The 25,864-nt window shown below is 39.9% G+C and overlaps 1 protein-coding gene and 1 long non-coding RNA gene across 2 annotated transcripts; both read right to left on the bottom strand.

Annotated features, from left to right (window-relative positions):
• Window positions 1-13,247: 13,247 nt before the first annotated feature.
• Window positions 13,248-15,172, bottom strand: LOC111191692 (uncharacterized). Its single transcript, XR_002649600.2, has 3 exons — window positions 15,032-15,172; window positions 13,841-13,966; window positions 13,248-13,517 (listed from the first exon to the last, which is right to left on the bottom strand). It is a non-coding gene; the product is annotated as an uncharacterized LOC111191692 (long non-coding RNA).
• A 1,311-nt stretch (window positions 15,173-16,483) lies between these two features.
• Window positions 16,484-21,452, bottom strand: med4 (mediator complex subunit 4). The gene is made up of 7 exons (XM_007235508.4): window positions 21,344-21,452; window positions 20,352-20,418; window positions 19,797-19,967; window positions 19,453-19,510; window positions 18,670-18,756; window positions 17,791-17,922; window positions 16,484-17,214 (listed from the first exon to the last, which is right to left on the bottom strand). The coding sequence occupies exons 1-7, from the start codon at window positions 21,421-21,423 to the stop codon at window positions 17,045-17,047; spliced, it is 765 nt and encodes a 254-aa protein (XP_007235570.3). The 5' UTR covers window positions 21,424-21,452; the 3' UTR covers window positions 16,484-17,044.
• Between the last annotated feature and the right edge of the window lie 4,412 nt (window positions 21,453-25,864).

Raw genomic sequence — 25,864 nt, forward strand, 5'->3', positions numbered from 1 at the left:
AGAAGAAATCAGACCCCAGTGCAAAAAATCATTTCTGCTAAACCAGTAAACAGGGATTAAAGTGGGGATTATAAACACAATGCCTGAGTGAAGCGTGCGGGACGCTCTCTGTGTGGCGGTGAGGAGAGGACTGCGGTGGTTCGGGTTCTAATTTTAGGTCGATGTAAATTTAAGGGGCTTAAAAGGTGACATCTCATTTTTTCCCCCATTAACAGCAAAAGCAGCAGAACCGTCCTCTTAAAGGATAAACGTACCACCAATTCCGCTGTTTACATTAACATCATTAATATATTCTACAGCAGAATATTCTATAGCTAATAAAAGTATTGTGTGTTTTATTTGGCATTAATATGAAACTTATAAAAAATATGATCTATGTTAAAGGGGACGTGTTATAAGTCCTTTTACACAAGCTTTCTCACCAGCTCTATTTTTACCATTTTCAGTCCATTTCAGAATGAGCTTTTTAAGGGCTCTGTCTTTTTTATGAGCTGAACTTTTACATTAGATTGTGTTAAACAGCAAAACACAACCAAGCTAGTTCATGCTCAACTGCGACAGAAGCACAAAACTCATTATTTGAAAGTTCGGACAGTAGGTACAGATCCCTCCCTCAAACGAAGTACGGTCCTCTAGTAAGTGGGGCTCTGGTGGGGGTTGACAGGTGGTTCTATGCAGGTTTTTTATTTGTGACATCAGAATAAGGGAGCATCCACACAGCTCATGATTTTGGAACCAAACTCTTTAAGTTTAGTTTAGAAAACAAGAAAAATTCTGACTTTTTACACAAACCCTTTAATTTATGTGATTTATATGTCAGGAAATAATCAGGATTATACAGGGTTACACCAAAAACAGCAGGAATGACAGTACAGGTTCAGTGTCTGAAGTTTCTTTAGTTCTGATGATGGTTATGGATCAGTCAGTGAACTCTGAAGTGAACAATAAAAGGAGAGAAAGACACGGACAGACTGAGTCACACTGTTCCTGAGAGAGAGACAGAATGAAGTGTTGAGTTTGTTCTGCATGAGAAATTTGTGAAATAGAGTTTTAATCAAGTGTTAAAGTGGATTTTAATCTGTGGGAAGAAACAACACATTAAATATTATCCACGTAACTGCCCCCCCCCCCCCCCCCCCCTCCTCTTATCTTAAAATGTTATTTGGATGAAACATGTTTAGAGATTCTTTAAATTTAGCACTGGAGCTACGAGTAACAGCAAGTCGGAACTGGGCGTGTTTAGTGTTATACAGTCTATGTTTATAGATGTCAGTAATTCATACTGTGTCAGAAGCCATATAAATACGTGTAGAAGTTAAATAAGAAGTGATGTAGCATCATGTTAAATAATAGAATCATTTACAAGCTTTTATAATGTGTTAACTACATTATTTCAGGAAAAAGGGAAAAAATATAATATGTATTAATATTCCAGCTAGTAACAGGTAAGGGGGTCTATCTTATCAGTGTCCTGCGACTTCTGACTCATCCTGCATTAATATTCAGACTAAAATCAGCAGAAAACAGATGAGATTGAAAAAAAGTCATTATTTTTTTATTATTGCATAAAAATATTTAAATAAAAACTTGTGTCATTGTTTTACTCTCCGCTTCTCTTGCTCTAAATGAGTGTGTGTGTGTGTGTGTGTGTGTGTGTGATGGTATATAAAGGTCAGGGTTGCAACTGTTTGTTATGGATCATTCTGTGAAGAAGTCTGAGGTGGATAATGAGCAGAAAAAGAGAGAAAGAGAAAAAGAGAGAGAGAGAGAGAGAGAAGAGTGAAGCTCTGCAGTGTTTGTTTGCGGGATTAAACTGGATTTTAGGAGGAGAGAGAGAGTGTAATTATACAGCCCTGTAATAAAAATGATAACTTTCTTTGATTTTTACCAAATTAAAAACCTCTGGAATATAATCAAGAGGAAGATGGATGATCACAAACCATCAAACCACCAAACTGAACTGCTGGAATTTTTACACCAGGAGTAAAGCAGCATAAAGTTATCCAAAAGCAGTGTGTAAGACTGGTGGAGGAGAACATGATGCCAAGATGCATGAAAAAAAACGTGTTCTTTCCGAAAATTTTAACGTTTTGACGATACGTCGTACGGTTTTCGTACAAATGTCGTACGAAGTTTTCCCATAGAAATGAATGGGGGGCCCAGAGTTCTAACTCACACACGAGCAGCTCTGCGCACGGAACCCCTTCTCTCCCCTGCTCCTCCAGTACTGTGAGTGTATGGAGGAGCTGCTGTATGGAGCAGCTATCAGTCAAAAGTTTGGACACCCCGGCACCCCAGCCAGGGCTTAGCAACCACCTATTAACTGCTTAGCAACCACCTGGAAAACGTTAGCAACTGCCTAGCAACCACTTAGCAACAACTTAGCAACTACCTGGAAAACGTTAGCAACTGCCTAGCAACCACTTAGTAACAACCTGGAATACATTAGCAACTGCCTAGCAACCACTTAGCAACCACTTTAGAAATTATAGCAACTGCCTAGCAACCAGTTAGCAACCACTTAGCAACCACCTGGAAAACGTTAGCAACTGCCTAGCAACCACTTAGCAACACCTTAACAACCACTAGGAAAACCTTAGCAACTGCCTAGCAACCACTTAGCAACCACTTTAGAAATGATAGCAACTGCCTAGCAACCACCTAGCAACACCTTAGCAACCACCCCGGATACCATAACAACACCTTAGCAACCACCTAGAAACACCCTAGCAACCACCTAGCAACCACCTAGCAACACCTTAGCAACCACCCCAGATACCATAGCAACACCTTAGCAACCACCTAGCAAAAAGTTAGCAACCACCTAGCAACCACCTAGCAACATCTTGCAGAGACGTTTCAGACGATATGCTGATCTCACCGATACGATTTACGGTTTTCGTAAAATTATCGTACGAACTTTCCCCATAGGAATGAATGGGCGGAATGTTGGCCATCTCACACACACCAGCCGATCCTGCGCACGGCCCCCCTCTCTGCCCTGCTCCTCAGTACTGTATCTGTATGGAGAAGATACTGCTGAACACAACCCACACCAGAACCAATACCACACTACACACCACACACACACACACACCACACACACACCACACATACACCACACCACACACACTTCAAACCACACATACCCCACACCACACACTCACCACACCACACACAGTCCACTCCCCACACTCACTCCACACCACACATACTCCACACCACACAAACTCCACAGTCCACACCACACACACTCTACACACCACACTCAGTCCACACCTCACACTACAAACACTCCACACCACACCCTACACACATTCCACACCACACATACCCCACACCAAACACACTCCATCCCACACACCATACACACTCCACACCACACAAACCCCACACAACACACACTTCAAACCACACATACCCCACACCACACACACTTCAAACCACACATACCCCACACCACACACAATCCACACCACACAAACCCCACACCACACACACTTTAAACCACACACACTCCACAGCTCACATAGCCCACACCACACACACTCCACCCCACACATACCACACACAATTCACACCCCACACCACACACTCCACACCACACACACTTTAAACCACACACACACTCAATAGCTCATATACCCCACACCACACACACTTCACACCACACATACCCCACACCCCACACACTCCATACCATACACACACTAAACAGCTCACATACCCCACACCATACACACTCCACCCCACACATACCACACACACTTCACACCCCACACCACACATACCCCACACTCTCCATACCACGCATACACTCCACAGCTCACATACCCCACACCATACACACTCCACCCCACACACTTCACACCACACATACCCCACACCACACACACTCCACACCTGACACAAACCCCACACTCCACCACACATACACCACACCACACACAGGCCACACCCCACACACAGTCCACACTCCACACACACTCCACACACCACACACATTCAACACCCCACACCACACCCCACACAGTCTAGACACCACAACCCACACACACCACACCCCACATTACACACACTCTTCACACCACACCACACCCCCCCCACACCACACACAGTCCACACCCCAGACCACACACAGTCCACACCCCACACACACCTCACTCCACCAAACATACACCACACCACACACTCCTTACACCACACATACCCCACCCCACACACTTCACACCACACATACCCCACACCACACACACTCCACACCTGACACAAACCCCACACTCCACCACACATACACCACACCACACACAGGCCACACCCCACACACAGTCCACACTCCACACACACTCCACACACCACACACATTCAACACCCCACACCACACCCCACACAGTCTAGACACCACAACCCACACACACCACACCCCACATTACACACACTCTACACACCACACCACACACCCCCCACACCACACACAGTCCACACCCCAGACCACACACAGTCCACACCCCACACACACCTCACTCCACCAAACATACACCACACCACACACTCCTTACACCACACATACCCCACACCACACACACTCCACACCACACACCCTCCACACCACACACATTGCACACCCCACACACAGTCCACACTTCACACCCCACACACAGTCCACACTCCACACCTCACACACTCCACACAGTCCACACCACACACTCTACACTCACTCCACACCACACCAACTCCACACACCACACACACTCCACACCCCACACTCAAGACACCACACCCCACACAGTTCACACACCACAACCCACACACCCCACACACACTCTACACCACATCCCACACACTCCACAGCCCACACCGCAACCAGTTAGCAACACCTTAGCAACCACCTGGAAAACGTTAGCAACTGCCTAGCAACCACTTAGCAACCATGTGGAATATGGTAGCAACTGCCTAGCAACCACTTAGCAACCACTTTAGAAATGATAGCAACTGCCTAGCAACCACTTAGCAACCACTTAGCAACCATGTGGAATATGTTAGCGACTGCCTAGCAACCACTTAGCAACCACTTTGGAAATGATAGCAACTGCCTAGCAACCACTTAGCAACCATGTGGAATATGTTAGCAACTGCCTAGCAACCACTTTAGAAATGATAGCAACTGCCTAGCAACCACTTAGTAACCACTTAGCAACCATGTGGAATATGTTAGCAACTGCCTAGCAACCACTTAGCAACCACATTAGATATGATAGCAACTGCCTAGCAACCACTTAGCAACCATGTGGAATATGTTAGCAACTGCCTAGCAACCACTTTAGAAATGATAGCAACTGCCTAGCAACCACTTAGTAACCACTTAGCAACCATGTGGAATATGTTAGCAACTGCCTAGCAACCACTTAGCAACCATGTGAAATATGTTAGCAACTGCCTAGCAACCACTTAGCAACCACTTAGCAACCATGTGGAATATGTTAGCAACTGCCTAGCAACCACTTAGCAACCACTTAGCAACCATGTGTAATATGTTAGCAACTGCCTAGCAACCACTTAGCAACCACTTTGGAAATGATAGCAACTGCCTAGCAACCACTTAGCAACCATGTGGAATAGGTTAGCAACTGCCTAGCAACCACTTAGCAACCATGTGGAATATGTTAGCAACTGCCTAGCAACCACTTAGCAACCATGTGGAATATGTTAGCTACTGCCTAGCAACCACTTAGCAACCACTTAGCAACCATGTATAATATGTTAGCAACTGCCTAGCAACCACTTAGCAACCACTTTGGAAATGATAGCAACTGCCTAGCAACCACTTAGCAACCATGTGGAATAGGTTAGCAACTGCCTAGCAACCACTTAGCAACCATGTGGAATATGTTAGCAACTGCCTAGCAACCACTTAGCAACCATGTGGAATATGTTAGCTACTGCCTAGCAACCACTTAGGAACCATGTGGAATATGTTAGCAACTCCCTAGCAACCACTTAGCAACCATGTGGAATATGTTAGCAACTGCCTAGCAACCACTTAGCAACCTTGTGGAATATGTTATTATCTGCCTAGCAACCACTTAGCAACCACTTAAAAATTATTGCAACAGCCTAGCAACCACTTAGCAACACCTTAGCAACCACCTTGAAAACGTTAGCAACTGCCTAGCAACCACTTAGCAACCATGTGGACACACCACACACACTGCGCACACCACATACACTCCACACACCACACACACTCCACACCCCATACACTCCAAAGCCCACACCACACACACACTCCAGACCCATACACACTACACACCCCACACCACACACACACACACACACACACCACACACTCCACACACCACACACACACCTCACTCCAAACCACCCCCCCCACCCTTTACACACTCCACACCCCATGCACTCCACACACACACCACACTCTCTACACACCACACCACAAACACTCCACAACAGACACACTCCACACCTGATACACACAACTCACCCCACACTCCTCCACACATACTCCACACCACATTCCAAACACTCCACACCACACACACTCCACAACCCACTCCACACCCCACACACTCCACACCACACACACACTACACAACTTAGTAACTATTTGACAAGCCAACTTAAAGTTCGTTCACGAACTTTGCCTTTTCTAGTTTTATTTGTAATTTGGGAGAAATGTTGTCTGTAGTTTATAGAATAAAACAACCATGTTCAATTTACTCAAACATAAACCTATAAATAGCAAAATCAGAGAAACTGATTCAGAAACTGAAGTGCGACCTTCATTTATTCAGATCCACAGTTTATATAAATCCACATAATTCCCAGGTGTGTTTAATCTGAGGTTGAATCCTGTATGTTGGTGAGAGCGTGAGAGGGGAAGGTAACGCTATGAAACACACATCACACTCTGGCTTTATATAATGTGATGTGAGCGGGACGGACCTCCAGCTATGTTGTTCTGGTCTCGCGTCCCGGCTGAAGGTCAGGCCGAGCCGCGGTGGTGCCGGGGTTTACACGTCAGCATCACTACTGGATTCAGAGTGAACAAAAATATCCACACAGATCTGCTGGAGGAGGAAACACTAACTGAGCATCAGCTGATGAGATTTCGTCTCCATCTGAGCTCCAGAGAGAGATGGAGCGAGAAGAGAAGAGAAGAGCATGAAGTGAGCAGTTTACCTACAGCAGGTAATTCACACTGTCCTCCAATCACATTTATTTATTATTTGGGTGAATAAAGCTCTTCTGTTTATTTACAGTAAGCTTAGATGGCCACATTTTTCCAACAGTAAGGCAAAAGAATTAGCATTAGAGTTCTCGTGGCTCACACTGAAAGAGTCATTTTAGTGCCAGCACCATTGGCAGACGGTTACATGACAAGGGACTGCATTTGTGCAGACCATTATGATGACTGCCCACGTTACCAAAGACTTCAATGGTGTGACTTTAGTGTGTAGAGGAACTGGTCGGTGCCTAGTTAAAGAATTTGTACAGAAAAACCACACGATCTGCAGGAACTGCATGATAATATTGAAGCTGCATTGGATTTGATTATCGCGGTCCATCATTAGAAACTACAACTCCATACTAAAATGAGACACTACTTCTGTTGTTTCTTCTATTTTTTTCCACAGTGAGCGTAAAATTTTAGTTTACTGTAGATATTTGCTTGAGTTTTACTCAAACCTGTTTTGTATCACCTCTGTTACCTTTATCCTCTGATGAAGAAACGCAGCTCGCTTTAATAAAGAAACACGATCGACGTTCTCGTCTGCAGCTCTTTCAGAGAGCGGCGTCTCTAACGCTCCTTTAGGTCGATTCATGTGCCGATGTGATTCTGTTTCCTGCCGTTTCTATTAAAACAACTTTAAAAAGCCTGAGATACGGTTTTCAATCACATCCACACAGCATGAGACAGATTTAAACAGCCAGAATAAGGAGAAGAACATCAAGAGAACATATCTCCAGCATCTGAACCTGACTGTGCTTCTCTCACACTCCCAGCTAATTCATCTGTTCATTAGTATTATAATGTTGGATTAAATCTTATTTATTTTGTTTTATACTGGTCTGTAGAGATTGTGACTGTGTGACCCTTCTCCTGATTTTGAGAAGGGTGTAGTAATGAGGATATTGGCAACGTCGCAGGACAATCTAACCAATCAGATTCATGATTTTGCAGACATGGTGTTGTAGAAGGGGTACCCACTATATTAACTGAACGCCACTGTGTTTTAGCATCACATTCATCACATCAATCACATTCATCACATCAATCACATTCATCACATCAATCACATTATCACATCAATTACATTAATCACATCAATCACATTATCACATCAATCACATTATCACATCAATTACATTCATCACATCAATCACATTATCACATCAATTACATTAATCACATCAATCACATCAATCACATCAATCACATTATCACATCAATCACATTATCACATCAATTGTATTCATCACATCATATCACAGATGAACTACAGCTGCTATAGTGAGAAATATGTTTACGCTCGCTCGGTTGGCTGGTCATGTGATGTTTTTCAGAATGTACAGATCTAAAGTGGGGACAGGAAGTGGTGCACGGTTCTCGTGTTTAAAGTGCTACTAGAGCTTTCAGTCATCGTCTTTCTTTGTGCCGTTTCTTTCAAAACCTCTTATTTCCTTCTTGCTTTTTTCTATTGTTGTCTGTACAAAAAAATCATGATACCCTTTATAGAGCCTGGCCAGAGTCACACACACACACACACACACACACACACACAGTCTCGCACAAAATGCATGAGGTGACTCATCAGACGTCTCTCTCTCTGCAGAGATAAACCCTTCTTCCCTCCATCATTCAGAGGAGGGATGAAAACAGGAGGACAAACAGCAGAGAGAACAGATTTAATAATACGGAGAGATAACGGCACAGAGGAGCAGAGCTACTGACCAAGATTATTCCCCATTATTACCCATAATCCCCTCCCTAATTACCACCTTTACCTCCATTTAGTAATGACTTCCTTTACAGTACCAGTCAATAGTCTGGACACACCTCTTCTCTCTCATTCAGTGTGTTTTTATTACACAGTAAATTTAATATTAAAGACTATATTAAAGCTCTAGAGGAACACATGCTGAATTATTTAATAATAATAATCCAGAATCTGTTTTATTATACTTTAGATTCTTCTAAATAAGTATCAGATGTATGTTTGAGTTCAGATCTGCAGATTCTTGGTGAGATTTTAATCTCAGTGTCTTCATGAGGGAGAGTCATCTGGAATAGTTTTCTCAGCGTCTTGAAAGAAGGAGTTTCTGGAGGTGCTGAACAATAGCTGCTGCTTTTCCTTCACGCTGTGAAGCTCCAGCTCCTCCCAATTAAATCACCTCAAATCACCATCTCAGTTCATCAGCTTTAGATCAGGAGATTAATGTGGAGGAAAAACACTTTTATACTCTTTACTACAGAATTACATATGAGTCCTGCAATCGTTTTAATCTCTTTGATATTAATCTACAATGTAGAAAATACATTAAATACAGAAAATCACTGAATGAGAAGGTGTGTCCAAACTTTTGACTGCTGCTGTATATTTTAGAGGTTGTTGAGCAGGGAAAAATAAAGGAAAGGTAGGGGTTTCTAATAAAGTGGCCGTTGAACCTAAAGGTTTCTAATACAGGGCCTGAGACAGGGGTTTCTAATAAAATTGACCATTTTGACCAAATTCTCCCAATTTACACAGCCAATTACCCAACCCACTCATTAGGACTCCTCCTATCACTAGTGATGCTCCAACACCAGGAGGGTGAAGACCAGCACACATGTGAAATCAGACTCCGCCTCTTTTTGAACTGCTGCCAAGTAGCATCACAGCGCTAACACTCTGATACATCAGCTCACAGACGCAGCCTTGTGCTGATCCACATCACCCTAGGAGTGATGAGGGGAAAGAGAGAGCACCATCTACTGTACTGTACCCACCCAGAGAGAGAAATACAAACTGTGCTCTCTCGGGGCTCCGGCAGCTGATGGAAATCTGCCGGGGATCTTTTGATCATAGTGACAACACATTAGACTGCTGGACCACTCAGAACCTGAAGGTACTGTAGGTGTTTCTATTAAAGTGGCCAGTGAGTGGAAGCATAAAAATAATGTTTTCAATAAAGTTGCAGTGGAAGAACAGCAGGGTAGTGTTTCTGATAAAGTGTCCGGCGGTTTATTATACGTGTTTAGTGTGAGTTTGCTGATGTAAAGGCTGTGGGTTTGTATGAGGGACTGATGATGTGTGAAATCAGTTTTACTGCAGCGTGAGAATTTTCTGCTGATTTCAGCGCTCTGTAAAAGCTCTCTGTAAAAGCTCTCGCTGGACTTTCGCGTCACTCTGATGAATTCTAGGTAAGAGTTTATTCAGCGTGTTGTTCCAGTCTGTATTTTTCTGACAACATGAATCCGTTTCAGAGGCGATGGAGGGAATCTGAGGACTGAAGCTTCAGAGACGAGGAGAGAAAATCACCATCCACTTCCTGTCTCATGTTTTTGTTAGAGTATGCAAATTCAAATACGAATCCATTTTTCATGTTTCTGATTTTTAATGGGGAGGCTGGAGAGAAATGGATCTGATGGAAAGTTATTTCTCTCGGTTATTAATATGATTGATGGATTTTCAGCACTGACTTTTTCTCACGGCTCGCTTTTGCTGGTCTGGTAGAATTACAGCAGAATATTAGCAGCTGTGTGGCTAATGCTAACAGTACTGTGATTTTTGGATGGAAGTAAAAAGTTTTTTTATTATGATTGATTTTAAATAAAGGTCATATTTGTGTAGGTGTTGCTGCACAGCGTGTAAATCTTTAGTCATCCTAAAGGTCTTTAAGAATCAAAAGGGTTTTTGATTTGCCTTTTACACAATCAATCCTACAAGCAGTCCAAACCTCACCTTCATCTCCACTCTACATATTAACTGCATAATTATGATTATGTAATGAACTGAGATAAATGGCATAGTTAAATTGTTTTACTTTATTCTTATAGTCTTCTACTTCTTAATGGCCATCAGTTATTTTCAGTTCTACAGTTCTGGCAGCTGCTTATAGAAGCCCAAGGCTGAGAAATCAGTTTATACCGACTTTTTTTCAATACAAAAATTATTATTTTAAACTTTCGCTAAGACACATTAAAACACAAAGAATGAAGCACAGAAAACACACAGGCTTAATCCCAGTTATACCACAGTTAGTGAGAGGCATTCTGAGAGTGCCATTATCAGCCGGTAATGCACTGTAACCGAAGCTCTCCATGTATTACTCTGCCACATACAGGTAACCTAGCAACGATGCAGCGCTTACAAACCAAACAGCTCAACAGCTACAAATAGAGCAGTAATGGAACTATTTTATCTGGTGGAGTTTTTATAACCAAACAGATCCTATTTTCTCCTCCTCTTTAACTCTTTAAAATATATCAATAAACAGTGATAATGGAACTGTGGTATAATCACAATAATACACTCGAGGTTCATGCTATAATCTGTAACATTGGCACTGCTGTTCTTTAATAATAAACCACTCCTTATGTAGTGAACTATGCCATGTCATAAAAGCAGCATTATAATGCAGTTATAGGACAATATGTACATTTATTCAGATGTAGAAATTTGAACTCTTGTGTATCTGCGTTTAGACGTTATAGTTTACATAAAGCTTCACTGAGTTTTTAAAAATCTCCTCCGTACAGAGAAATCTCCAGAATCAGACAAAAACCCTCACTAATGTTATACAAAATACACAGATACCTGCAATACATTATACAGTATAGGAAAGGCTTTCTGCTATTCTAATGCTAATAGTTACTTACAGGGACAAGACAAAAATATATATATATACAGGATGTAATTAGTAAATGTTCATTTGCATTTGTATTCAATCCCCAGAACAGCCTGTGTTCATTATCTTAAATACGTAAAGCTGAGATTCAGATGTGAGAATAATCAGAACAGTGAAATTACACATGCTTAATTTAGACTCATTCTCTCTCTCTCTCACACACACACACACACACACACACACACACAATCTTACACTTACACACACACACACACACACAGGTGGTAATGAGATGAGTCTGAGTAGCGCAGACAATGAGTTAACGCTAATAATCTGTTTACTGCTGCCAGCAACACCTGCACAGTCCACACACACACACACACAGGTACTACAAGCCTAAACACAGTGCAGTTATCCACTACCCTAGCCCCGCCCTCTCATCAGTGTTCCCACCTGGGTCTTATTTGTAACCCAGCCCTGTTGTTATCCTCCCCAGGTGTTCCTTCTCTGTGTCTGTGTTTTTATGCTCCCTTTGTTTCAGTGTTTCCTGGTCTGGTCTTCTGTTTGTTACGTTTTGGTTCATGATTGTTCTCAGTTTGTTCTGTTTCATTTTGTTTCAGATCAGATTGTTTAAATGTCGTTACTTGTGTTGTTTTTTGTTTTGTGTTTATTTTTAGATTATTTAAATAACTCGATTCCGTTCGAATCAGAGTTTCGAGTTTGCCGTCACCAGTACCAGGCCGTCTTTATCAGGTGTGAGAAAGTTAAACTCTTTATCCTGTTTTAATGCACCTGATTCAGCTCATCAGAGATTCTCTCGTTTCTGTAAGGAAACACAGACTCGTCCCCGTGGGTCACGTCTATCAGAAACGCAACAGCAGAGACACGTCCATCCGTGAGACACAGCGACCCAGGGACACAGGAACCGGCAGACGCAGGACATCAAGCGGAACGAGCGCTGCCGTCCTCACGTTTCACCATTTCTTACAGCAGAAGTGTTTACACTATATTTCACCAACAAATCAGCCCTCCCTAAAGCATCACATATGATTTAAACATATGCAAATTAACATAAAACACAGTAAAACATAACAAGGAATTCAGTTTAATTTTTAACTATAAGTATGTTTTATATCCTGTGAGCCGAGCTGACGAACTAAGTGTAGTTTCTCCAGATTTCTCCTGGATGCTCCTCAGACAGCATGTGTACATTATGTTCAGTTCCGTCAGCAGCTCACCTGATTTACCACATTTACCAGTAATTTACCAAACCAGCTGTTGATTAATATGATGAGAACTAGAAATAAATAACTCTATTAAACTCAGATTAAGAGGAGGAGAGATTAGGAGAGGTTTTGTTGTTTTAAGGAAAACTGCTTTTATTTTTTTTTAAATTGCTGTTTGTATTTATTGTAATGCTGTAATGTGTTTTACTGAGATAATAAACACTTACTGCACAGATAAGAAGCCTTTTCTTTACTGAAATTCCCACAGGTGCCTAAAACTTTTGCACAAGACTGAATATCTGAAGTCAAAACAGAACAATAGTGTTTGCTCACACAGAAAGCATCAGCTATTTTAGCACAATACCTTCAATCCTGTTATATTCAGCTTTGCTGCAGGGTTATATCAATGTCACTTTCTTGTCTTCAGAAAGGATCCCATTCCTGTAAAAGAATAAACTCATGTTAGATTGTTTTTCATGTTTTTAACATGATAAATTTATTAATGCGACAAAATATTATCTTACAGAAAATAACAGTATTTTTACAGTATTATTACAGATAATATGAAGAAGTCGAAAAATAACTATTTTAAAAACACAAACACAAATAATATGAAACATGAAAGATTAAGACTTATTGGAAATTAAACCCCTAAGGTCCACCATCTGTCTAATTTTGTCTTGGGAAACATCTGGCAACCCTACCGGTAGCTTCAGCACTAAAACTAATGAAACAGAACGTGTCTGAGCTGACTGTATACTCACAGTTTCTCCTGAAGTATCGCTTTAATGTGGGGATCAGAGACAGCTGGCAGTCACTCAAACCCCGACGCTGCGCTTCCTTTGTGGCTTTTTATCTTTATCAACCCAACCGTCCCTCCTTCTGTCTCTCTGTGACAAACAGTAAATGAAGGGAGGAAAAGAAGCGAAGAGAGAAAAAGAGAAAACAGAACCACATTAAACTCTGTATCAAACATACACAACCAGAGCATAAAGAAACGAACGCATTCACGCCCAATTACACTGAAAACAAAGAACCAAACACAACCCGCAGTACAGCAGCTTTAATTAGAGAGTATTTATCTCTATAGTTAGTAATTCAGTTCATTTATACGATTCTATTCTCTCTGCTGACGACACTCTGCTTATATACTGCGATCTGGGAGGATTTCTCTCCAACAGAATAAACAGGGTTTAGAAACTCTATTCTTACCACTGACAAAAATAAAAAAATAACAAATATAATATAATACAATAAAATATACAGCTCTGAAAAAAAGTTAAAAGATCACTTAAAAGTATGAGTTTCTTTGATTTTACCAAATTGAAAACCTCTGGAATATAATCAAGAGGAAGATGGATGATCACAAACCATCAAACCACCAAACTGAACTGCTTGAATTTCTGCACCAGGAGTAAAGCAGCATAAAGTTATCCAAAAGCAGTGTGTAAGACTGGTGGAGGAGAACATGATGCCAAGATGCATGAAAAAAACTGTGATTAAAAACCAACCAGGATTATTCCACCAAATATTGATTATTTCTGAACTCTTAAAACTTTATGAATATGAACTTGTTTTCTTTGCATTATTTGAGGTCTGAAAGCTCTGCATCTTTTTTGTTATTTCAGTCATTTCTCATTTTCTGTAAATAAATGCTCTAAATGAGAATATTTTTATTTGGAATTTGGGAGAAATGTTGTCTGTAGTTTATAGAATAAAACAACAATGTTCATTTTACTCAAACATAAACCTATAAATAGCAAAATCAGAGAAACTGATTCAGAAACTGAAGTGATCTCTTCATTTTTTCAGAGCTGTTTATATCTGGTTTGTATCATGACAAGGTGTAGATAGAATAGAACAGGTTTACTGAGAAAAGGGGTGGAAATATAAGGAGTAAGTCAGAATGATCAGGGTTAATACCAGTAAACAGCAGCAAGAGAGAGAAAACATACCATAAACGATTAAACAGTCCAGGGTTCAAATACAGGCGAGGCAATATCAGAGAATAATCCAAAATCAAAGTCAGTAAATATAAAAACAGGGTCGATAACGAGAGAGAAAATACAGGTAAAGAGAAACGAGTTGTACGAGAATAATCCATCAAGACTCAGCACAGGTGGAGTGGAGTGAGGGGTTTATATAGGCCAGTGAACAGGTGTTTACAATTCCGGTGATTGGCATCCTGAAGGTGCTGCGCAGTGTCATGTGATCGTGAGTGTCAGTGTGTGGTGCATTCTGGGTATTGTAGTCTGGAGACAAATTCTAGAACAAACAAGGCCGGTGTGTGAAAAGCTCCCTATACTTTTACTCTGTCTAAACCACCAATTTTTTTTTTACTTCTTGAATAATAATCAATCATTAAATGTGTTAAATTAATATTAAACCGTCAACTTCAATAAATAAACATGACAATCAGATCTTAGTTCATCATCCCTTCTGCACCTTAAATTAATACTAAACATTTTTGACCAAAAAAATTATAGAAACCCAACAGTACTTTTTTTTTTTACAGAAAATAAAAAAGTGGCAATTTTATTTTATTTCAGAACCAAAATAAATTATTTTGCATGATATAAATAAATTCATACATAAATTGTTCTATCGCAGGATTATGTACAGCTATGCTATGATAGCTAATACTGGCTACTGTAGATTAACAGAAAATACTTTTCCTTAAAGCTCAGAAATGTGAATTATTGTAAATATTAATAACTTTAATACTACAGACAGAAGAAATCTAGCTAATTACAGAGTTAGTAAATTTCTCATTTTACTTACTACATAATATTAGCTAGCTGCTGAAGATGTAGCTGATTAGCTGGTGTTGGATAGTGTTTACACACACATTTAATTATTTATTCAGAGTGTGTTTACTGTTTCTCAGCATAATTAGAAACATTGCATGATATCAGACCAGTGTTTCCCCCACAAATCAGTGTTTTCCTGCTTTAAGATCCAGATTAATCAGCTAATCAGTCTCTTAATGAGCTTCATCAGTACAGGAGTCTTCCTCTACTGAAAGTGTTGATTCAGGACTGAAGCACAGAAAGATCGATCTGTTCATCAATACAGTGAATTTAATCAGTAAAACTCCACTAAAACTCAGGTTTTCTTGTGATAAAGTGCCCTCTGATGGTCAACATGGGAAAGTGATCCAGCAACAGAACAGAAACTCTGCTGAGGGGAAACGTATTATTCCCACAGTCACATCTTTAATCAAAAATATTAATTTAATTTAAAAAGCTTACGGTTAAATATATGTGGTTAGTTCGGTGCCGAAAGCACAAAAAAAATCTAATCTGTAAACCAAAATTTAAGTCAAAAATCCGCCAACACAGGAGCAGATTTCAGTTTATCTTTCAGAGACAAGATTTAATTTTCCTTCTGAAGAAACACAAACATACTTTATTTTAGCAAAAGAAAACTTTATTTACAGCGTCTGAAAACGCAAAAACATATTTACATTAACACTATTTACACAAAACCTGCTTTTACAAACACGTGGTAGAGACTGACATCATCAGGGTAATTTATCAACCAAAAAGTAAAAAACTAAAGTAAACACAGGGAAAAGAAAAGGAGATTCATTTGGATGGAGAAGATTTAAATAGGATCAAGCATTAGGATTTTCTCATTCAGCACTGGAGCTTTAAACCAAACTAGAATTATTACAATCCTAATTTCTGTCTATGAACCGATCTATCTGGGTTTAGATGTTTCTTATTTAAATGGAAGTGTTTGGGAGATTAGCCTCTCCTATGTGTTAGCTCTGTTAGCTTCACTGCAAAACTCTGAACAGCAGAGTCGCGGCTGAGTGACTGAATATAAGATCTATAAACCTGAAAATGAAGGTAAGAAGCAGGAAAGCAGTCGTACACACACACCCTCACACCCTCACACACACCCTCACACACCCTCACACACCCTCACACACCCTCACACACCCTCACACACCCACACTCTCTTTAATCCGAGTCGCTGCTGCTGCTGGACGAGTCGGTGCTCATGGCCTCCACATCGTCCTCGTTCTCCTTGTTGTGTCCCGGCGGCTCCAGGCCGAAGTCGTTGCCGTGGTGAGGAGGCAGCATCCCCATGGAAACGTCAGATTGCCAGGGATACTGAGGCGTGAGAACATCTGAGGAGAACAAGAAAAATATCAGCATCTCCTTCAGCATCACCAACGCCCACAGACACACCCCTCTAATTGACATATTCACAGCTTCCCCACTCTCTAATACCCACGACCCCGCCCACAAATCACATGATGCTACCAGCGCTGAGAGGATGAAGCTGACACTGACTTCCTCTGTGATGCTCAAACATCACGGCTGCACCTCAACACACTCGGAGGAGAACACTAATCACCTGATCATTATTTTAAATCAGCTGACCGACACCTGCACTGGTCAACAGTAGTGATTAAGTGGCAACTATTAAGAACAGCTGCCTGTAAAGTCCTATCCAGACTGTAATTGTTAAAACAGGAGGACCAGTGAGTTTTTAGGATTTCTCAATAACGTGACATCATGTTCAGTAGCTCCTCCATTTCCACTCACTGTTGAGTTTATGTGGATCTCCGTGGAAACGCGTGCCAAAAGTACCCCGTGAACAGCAGAGGAAGCTATATGTTTTACACTCACACTGTACAGCGCAGCTACAGACCAGCTGATTATAAACTTAAATAGATTAAAATTTATCACACACACGTTACCTGGTAGTCTCCCGGCAGCCAGTGCGTCTCCCGGCAGGTGTCCGTTCACACCGTTAGTGGGCAGGTTACTCATGTGTCCCAGCATCCCACTGCGCATCTCCAAATCTGTAGGATACGGCCTCCGAGGATCACCTGACACACAGAGAGACAGACAGAGAGACAGACAGAGAGACAGACAGAGAGACAGACAGAGAGAGAGACAGAGAGAGACAGACAGAGAGACAGACAGAGAGACAGAATCTAATAATACAGTGTGAATCTGCCGGAGGTCTGAGAGAAGCAGCTCTGTTGAGCAGGAGATCAGTTATTACTACTACACTAAAAAACCTGCAGAGACTAAAAACACGCTTAACCAGTAAATTCAGCAGAGATCTGGCCTTTTATTTGTCTTTTGATTTTTATATGGAATACTGTTGATGGAAAAACAATGTTAAAATTATTTTTGGGGACTATTTTTATAACACAACAGCCATATATATATATATCCCTCAATCATTTTCAGTAATGTGTCATTTTAGAAATGCTTAGAATCCAGTATTTTAGGAATCAGGGAGTTATGTTTAGATCTGTTGAGTTTACTGACCAAACTGGAATCTACTAAATCTAAACCACTACTTGAAGAGTAGGAAAGTTGGAGTTAAGAAGAGGGAGGACTTAATCCATGCTCATTTAGTTGAGAGTCTATTTTGTTGAAGTTAAAGTTAATCCTAAATCATGTTAAATGTCGTAAATCGATGGGTTTTATAATAAACAGCAATAAACAAAAAAGTGGGGAAACACTAAAAAGAATTATGCCGGTGTGAACCCAGCAAAACAGCAAAAGATGCTTGAGATGGAAAAATAAGGAAAAAGAAGTAAATATATATATAAAATTAATACCTGGAACCCAGTTAAGAGGAGCACACACTGCATTACTGGCGCTTATCCTGTGCGCATACTTAATTATTTCCTCTGAAGAGATGCTGCCTGCAAAATAAACACAAACAAATTATTATTAAACCAAACATTTAATCAGAGCTACACAATCATTAATTCAGAGGAAGTGTGAGCAGAGACTCTTCATTTACTGATCACAAACGAGACGGATAATCAACAGCTAATCAGTATTTATATTAAACAAACTAGTCCAGTGAAAGGGAGATAAAACTGTGATGTTATAAAAGTGTTCATCATAAAAATAATACACTGATTGATATCGCCTATGACTTTTCTCACACTATTAAATGATATGTTGACCTGCAGGATCCTGTATACGTGTGGGATCTCCTGCACTGAATGTGGATGTGATTTCTGAGGCGCTTCTCTGTTTGCACTGATAATTCCGGTCACTGTGCTGTCTACTGTAGGTGGTAATGGCTTCTATGGCCTAGATAGAGATTGTGGAATGTTTAACATCCACTCACTTTGTCTCATCACTGAGCACATGGGCCAGTGTCCAACCTCACCCACAAGATAGCACCTCACAACGTGTACATGCAGGAATTCCCAAGTAATCCTCTAAAGTAACTCCTCAAGATTAATATCTATACTGCTGTCCCATTAATTTAGGCATGTTACTGTATTTTATTACACAGTGTTAATATTACAGTGGTGTGTGTGTGTGTGTGTGTGTGTGTGTGTGTGTGTGTGTGTTCCTGCTGTGTTCAAACTGAATTTTAGTACCTTTTCTGGCCTTTTCGATGGACTTGAGCTTCTCTTTGGCCTGGTAAACAGCCGTCGCCTGGAGGAGAGAAGATATTCAATTTTATATAAACCCTGATATAATATAAATATAATATAAAGATAAATAAAGAAATGTTTAATGTCTGTGTTTTTAGCAGTCAAAAAAAAAGCTCCACAGATAAAAGAACCTAAATGTAGTACCAAAAAGTTTTAGTTTGTTTAACACTGTTTTTAAGTTACTACATGATTCCTCGTGTGTTCCTTCATAGACTAATAGATCACTTCACTATTTATTTAAAATAAGAATATTAAACAAGAACATCACTACTGAAGATCAGCCTCACCAGGATGTGCTCGGCCTCTTTCAGCTGTTTCTGCAGCAGCTGAATGTCACTGTCTCTCTTTTCTGCTTCTTTCTCCAGCTGCTGCATCTCCTGATGGATCCTGCCCTGTTCCACCGCCGTCTGCATCAGCTCCTGAAACTCCTTATCCCTCTGAACCAGCAGCTCCAGCACCTGCGTATACACCACCAATATATAAACCATATATAAACACAATCTGACAAAGCACAAAAAACTGCTGCTAAACACAATAAACATAATTACTAATATTTACAAAACAGGAGAAAATTATATAAGCAAATATTTTAATATGATGTTTATGGAATATAGAATATGCTGACTTTTATGCAAATCATCAGTTCATTTAAGATTTTTAATAAATGTGTGAGATTTCTAATTTCCTATTCATTTAAATATATGTTCATCTAAAAGTTAATGATTAAAGTTTAATATCATAACATTTTCCACAAACTACAGCATCCCAGAATCAAACCTAAAATAAATATCTGTAAAGTGCATTAATCAAACTTTAATTTTCACACGAGACACACACTGTACCTGAGTGTCCTCTCCGGGCTGCGGGAGCTTCTGGGTTCGGGACAGAGCGAGCATCTCTATCAGCTCTCTGCAGAAACAAACACAAAAAAACACAGATATTATACAACAGCAGGTTTTTCCCTTTTGGGTCTGAACTTATACTCTTTCTTACAGGGTAGAATTTCATAAATAATTTTCCAACAAAAGTCCAGCATTATAAAACATGATAAGTATACACTTTTGCAAGTACATAAACTTTGTAATTTTCAGTGAATTTATTAGTATCTGATCTGTTCATATAAATTAAAAGTGGTGCCCGATAAACAAAAACAAAGATTAATGTTGTGAAGCCTGCACACGCAAAGAGGGCCTTCAATTAAAAATGGCAAAAAAAATAAAATAAAATAAAAAAGAATCAAAGAGCGAAACCATCAAACTCAAACAGAAACAGAACTCTGTTAAAATCTTAAAATCTAGCCTGATTAACGAATCGACTAAGCTGATTTACATTAAAGCCAGAACAGCTGCTGTACTGATGGGAAGCTTTTATTCATTCATTCATTTTATTTATTTATGAGGGACAAAAAAAACTAATAATCGATTTACTAATTATTTTATTATTTTACAATAGTTTATAAGTTATTTATATATTATATAAATTCTTTTTTATTTCTTTTAATTCTGAAAAATAGAATACAAGCAGTCAGTAACAGAACCGCTCAACTAGAATTTCTTTTCTACCCGTATTCAGACAGGTCCCGCCCCCTGCCTGCTCTCATTGGGCAACAGACCGGCGGAATATTTGATGACAGCGCTACCAACCAATCGAGGCTATGAGACATAAACGCCACCAGCCAATCAGAGCAGAGGTGTGTGAAAACAGGCGGGATGAGCAGAAGTGCTGATCAGTAAACAGTCCCGCGCGCTCTCTGTGTCTCTCAGAGCGGAATAAATAATCACACATCTGATAAATAATCAATAATCCCTCAGATTAATTTCGTATTATCACTCACCGCGATAAAACCTCCATATCACTGAGCGCAGAGAGCAGCTTCTCCTTAGTGCTCCTCTCCCCCGCCGCCATCGCGCTCATTTCCCCTCACACTGAGAGAGAGAGGAGGAGGGGGGGGGGGGGTAATAGAGCTTTAATCACAGCGCCCCCGCGCGGAGGGAGGATCTTTTGGTGTTGCTAAGAGTCACGAGGTTCAGCGGAGCCAGCCAATCAGACAACAGGTATGGAGAGAAACACCACCTTAATATTTTTGGGATGTAAAAGAAAAAAATAGAATTGCACTGAAAGAAAATTCCTTATTTTATTGTTTTTTTTTTCTAAGAACAATTCTATTTGAAAAAAGAAATAAAAAAGAAAGAACTAGAAAAGATGTCTAGTGAGGGGAGAATTTTTATTTTATTTTTGTATAGTGGCTGCTCCTTTTTAACCTGAAAAATATTTATTTTCCTAATGTTAAGGCAAACTTTGATTTCAAGTCAAGTCAAGTCAATTTATTTATAGGCACATTTAAAAGACATCAAGTGTTGTACAATAAAACAAAACAAGATTTAAAAGAAAGCAAATCAGTGGTAAAACTATTAAAAAAAACAGTTTTTAACTGTTCTATTGTTTCTAAAAAAAATGTTGATTGTGATAATAAAGTATTTTGTTGCCCACCTCTAACGTTCACATTACCAGGCTGAAGTGACTCACATCTGACTTATGTGGCTCAGATCTGATTTTTTCATGGCTGTGTGAATGTGCCAAATCTGATTTTTTCAAATCAGATTTGATTCACCTTCATATGTAATCCTAAATCAGATACGTATCCACGCATGCAACATGCAACATGAATGTGAACGGTCAAATCTGAATTCATTCGTCTTTTTGCTTTTATGCATTAGCATTAGCGCTACGTGTTTCTCTCTCGTACCCACACTGCATCTCTTGGTGCAGCTGTGCAGTTATAGCTGCAAAAATAAAACAGCAAAAGCAAACTACCTGTCCTTTTTTCACCTCCTGGACCTGAGCATGAACTTCAGAGCAGCTGTTTACTCTCCACTACAGCAAAAGATGCTCCACATATATATAGAGGTTGACTGATTGATATGAAGAATAAATAACTATAAAAAACTCTTTCTGACTGGAATCATCTTAACATTTATATAACACATATCTTACAGATCACTGTAAATCTTGATTGACAAAAAAAACACATTTACAGAAAATAAATTGTTTTATTAAATGTATTAAATGTTTTAATCATCTGAACCTAGATGCTATGTGTACAGAACACAAAACAGAGTATAGATTTCACAGCAGTACTAAATTTTATGGTGACACAGTGGCAAAAAACTCCCTTTAAGAGGAAGAAACCTTGGAAGGAACCAAGACTCAGTCCGTGGAACCCATCCTACTCGGGTTGACCCGCTCAGTACAAACAAACAACAAACAACAAACAGAACAAAAACAGTACAGAGAATTAATGTGAACTATGGCTAATATAACAGGTACTAATTTATGAATATAAGAATGTGATGGGCACAAACTATAGAGCTATGGCTAATACAGAAACAGATACTGAGTGTGTTAATGGTAATCAGTGCAGGGCTGCAGAGCCGGAGAACAACACAGCGGGCAGTGGAGAGCCAGGCTGGGAACATCAGGAACAGCATCTCCATACATGTAAAAGAGATAGATAGAGAAAACAGAAAGGAAAGGAAGAGAAACAAAAAGCAGGAGTTAGAAAGGCTGTGTAATAATTCTGATGAGTAGAAGGACAGGGCTGATTCCTGAAAGCTGGAACCACAGACGGACACATCCAGGAAGACCGGCCGGCCAGGCGTCTCAGCACATGTGAGAAAGATAGAGAGAGAGAACAGAGAGGGGAGGGAAGAAAAAGGGGTTAGAATGGTTTTATAAAACTCTGCTGGAGTGGGATGGGCACTGGTAGCAGCAGCTCAGGACATGGGGAGAGAAAGAGAAAGCAGATGATTAGGACAGGGTTTATATTTGCTGGATAAGCTGTAAGAGGAAGAAAATTGTAATGAGACATTACTCAAAAGCTTGAGCAAATAGAAATGTTTTGAGTCTAGATTTAAAGATTGAGAGTGTGTCTGAGTCTCGTATATTAATAGGGAGGCTATTCCAAAGTTGGGGAGCTTTATAAAAGAACGCTCTTCCTCCTGCATAGTTTTTTCTAATACGCGGGACTAATAACATGCCAGCGTCTTGAGAGCGGAGTGAACGCGGCGGATTGTAAGGAGTAAGGAGTTCCTGTAGATAATGCGGGGCCAGACCATTGAGGGATTTATACGTCAGGAGAAGTATTTTATAATCTATATGAAATTTAACAGGTAGCCAGTGTAGGGATGAAAGAATAGGTGTAATGTGACCGAACTTTCTAGCTCTGGTAAGCACTCTTGCGGCTGCATTCTGAACTAGCTGGAGTTTATGGAGTAATTTATGTGGACTTCCAGCCAACAACGCGTTGCAGTAGTCCAGCCTGGAGGTTATGAATGCATGTACCAGCTTCTCAGCATCTTCCAGAGAGAGTATACTGCGGATTTTAGCTATATTTCTTAAGTGGAAGAATGCAATTTTGACTATGCTACATATGTGAGCATCAAACGAAAGAATTGGGTCAAAGATGACCCCAAGGTTTCTCACAGTTTTACCAGGTATAATTAAGTGACCGTCTATGTCTACAGTATTAACATTTATGTTTTTATCAATATTAGGACCTAATAGAAGGACCTCAGTTTTATCAGAATTAAGTAAGAGAAAGTTGTGTGTCATCCAATTTTTAATGTCTTTAATACAGTCTGTTATTTGATTTGTACAGAGCTCCTCGTTGGGTTTAGCAGATATGTAAAGTTGCGTGTCATCAGCATAGCAGTGAAAGTTAATACCATGCCTACGGATAATTTTACCCAGTGGTAGCATATAAAGAGTAAAGAGTAATGGACCCAGTATTGATCCTTGAGGGACACCATATTTTACTCTAGACTGATAAGAGCATTCGTTATTTAAGTAAACACACTGGAATCGATCTCTCAGATAAGATCTGAACCAGGTGAGGGCTGATCCTTTAATTCCTATAAGATTTTCTAACCTATCAAGTAGAATAGCGTGATCTATGGTGTCAAAGGCAGCACTTAGATCTAGCAGTACAAGGATGGCATTACTGCCCCTATCAAGAGCTGAAAGTAAATCATTAGTTACTCTAAGTAGAGTTGTTTCAGTACTATGGTTTTGTCTAAATCCAGATTGAAAAACCTCATGCATACTATTACTTTGTAGATACAAGCGCAGCTGGTTAAACACAATTTTTTCTAGGATTTTGGCTATAAAGGAAAGATTAGAAATTAGTCTATAATTAGCAAGCTCGCGGGGGTCCAGATTTGGCTTTTTGATAATGGGCTTAATGACCGCCAATTTAAGAGAATTGGGTACGTAGCCCATGCTAAGGGATGAATTTACTATTTCTAGTAATGATTTTCCCACCTTTGGCAGTGCCTGTTTCAATAATTGTGTGGGTACTGGATCTAATATACATGATGTTGATTTTGATGAGTTAATTACACTAAGTAAATCTTTTTCTGTAACCGGGCTGAAACACTCTAGGTGTGTCTCAGAGCTGGAGCAGCATTCATTAATATCTATAAGTAAATTTTGGGGGTGATACTGAATTTTTTGTCTAATGCTATTAATTTTATCATCAAAGAACTTCATGAAATCATTACTATTAATGTCGACAGGGATAACGGAGCTAGTTTGTTTTTGACTGCCGGTGAGTTTAGCCACAGTAGTGAAAAGGAATCTAGGATTGTCTCTATTTTTCTCAATAAGCGATGAAATATACTGGGATTTTGTTTTAATTAGGGCTTTTTTGTAGTCTGTGAGACTATGCTGCCATGCTAGCCGGAAAAATTCTAGTTTTGTGTGTCGCCATTTACGTTCAAAGTTACGAGCGGTTTGTTTTAATGTACGTGTGTGGTCATTATACCACGGTGCTAGCTTTTTATCCCTGATTTGTTTTATTTTTGTCGGCGCTACGCGGTCAAGGTTAGAGCGGAGCACAGTTTGTAGATTTTCTGTTTTGTGCTCGAGATCATGCTCATAGGACGGAAGGGAGATGGTTAAGTCGGGGAGATTATTTACAAATTCATTAGCAATTGCGGTTGTTATTTTACGCTTGCTGATATAGCGGGGCGGGAGGAGGATATTTTGATTAAAAACTATTTCAAACATAATTAGATAATGATCGGATATTGAGTCATGTTGAGAAAGAGTAACTATATTCTCAGCCTCAATACCCAGTGTCAAAACTAAATCTAATGTATGACTACATCGGTGAGTGGGGCCAATTACATTTTGTTTAAAGCCTAGAGCATCTAAAACTGATTTAAATGCAATTTTTAGTGGATCCTGGTCCTTTTCAAAGTGGATATTAAAGTCTCCAACAATTATGATCTTATCAGAAAGAAGAATTACTGCTGCTAGAAAGTCAGCAAATTCACTAATAAAATTTGAGTATGGT

This window comes from Astyanax mexicanus, chromosome 11, assembly GCF_023375975.1.
Source record: "Astyanax mexicanus isolate ESR-SI-001 chromosome 11, AstMex3_surface, whole genome shotgun sequence".
NCBI lineage: Eukaryota > Metazoa > Chordata > Actinopteri > Characiformes > Acestrorhamphidae > Astyanax > Astyanax mexicanus.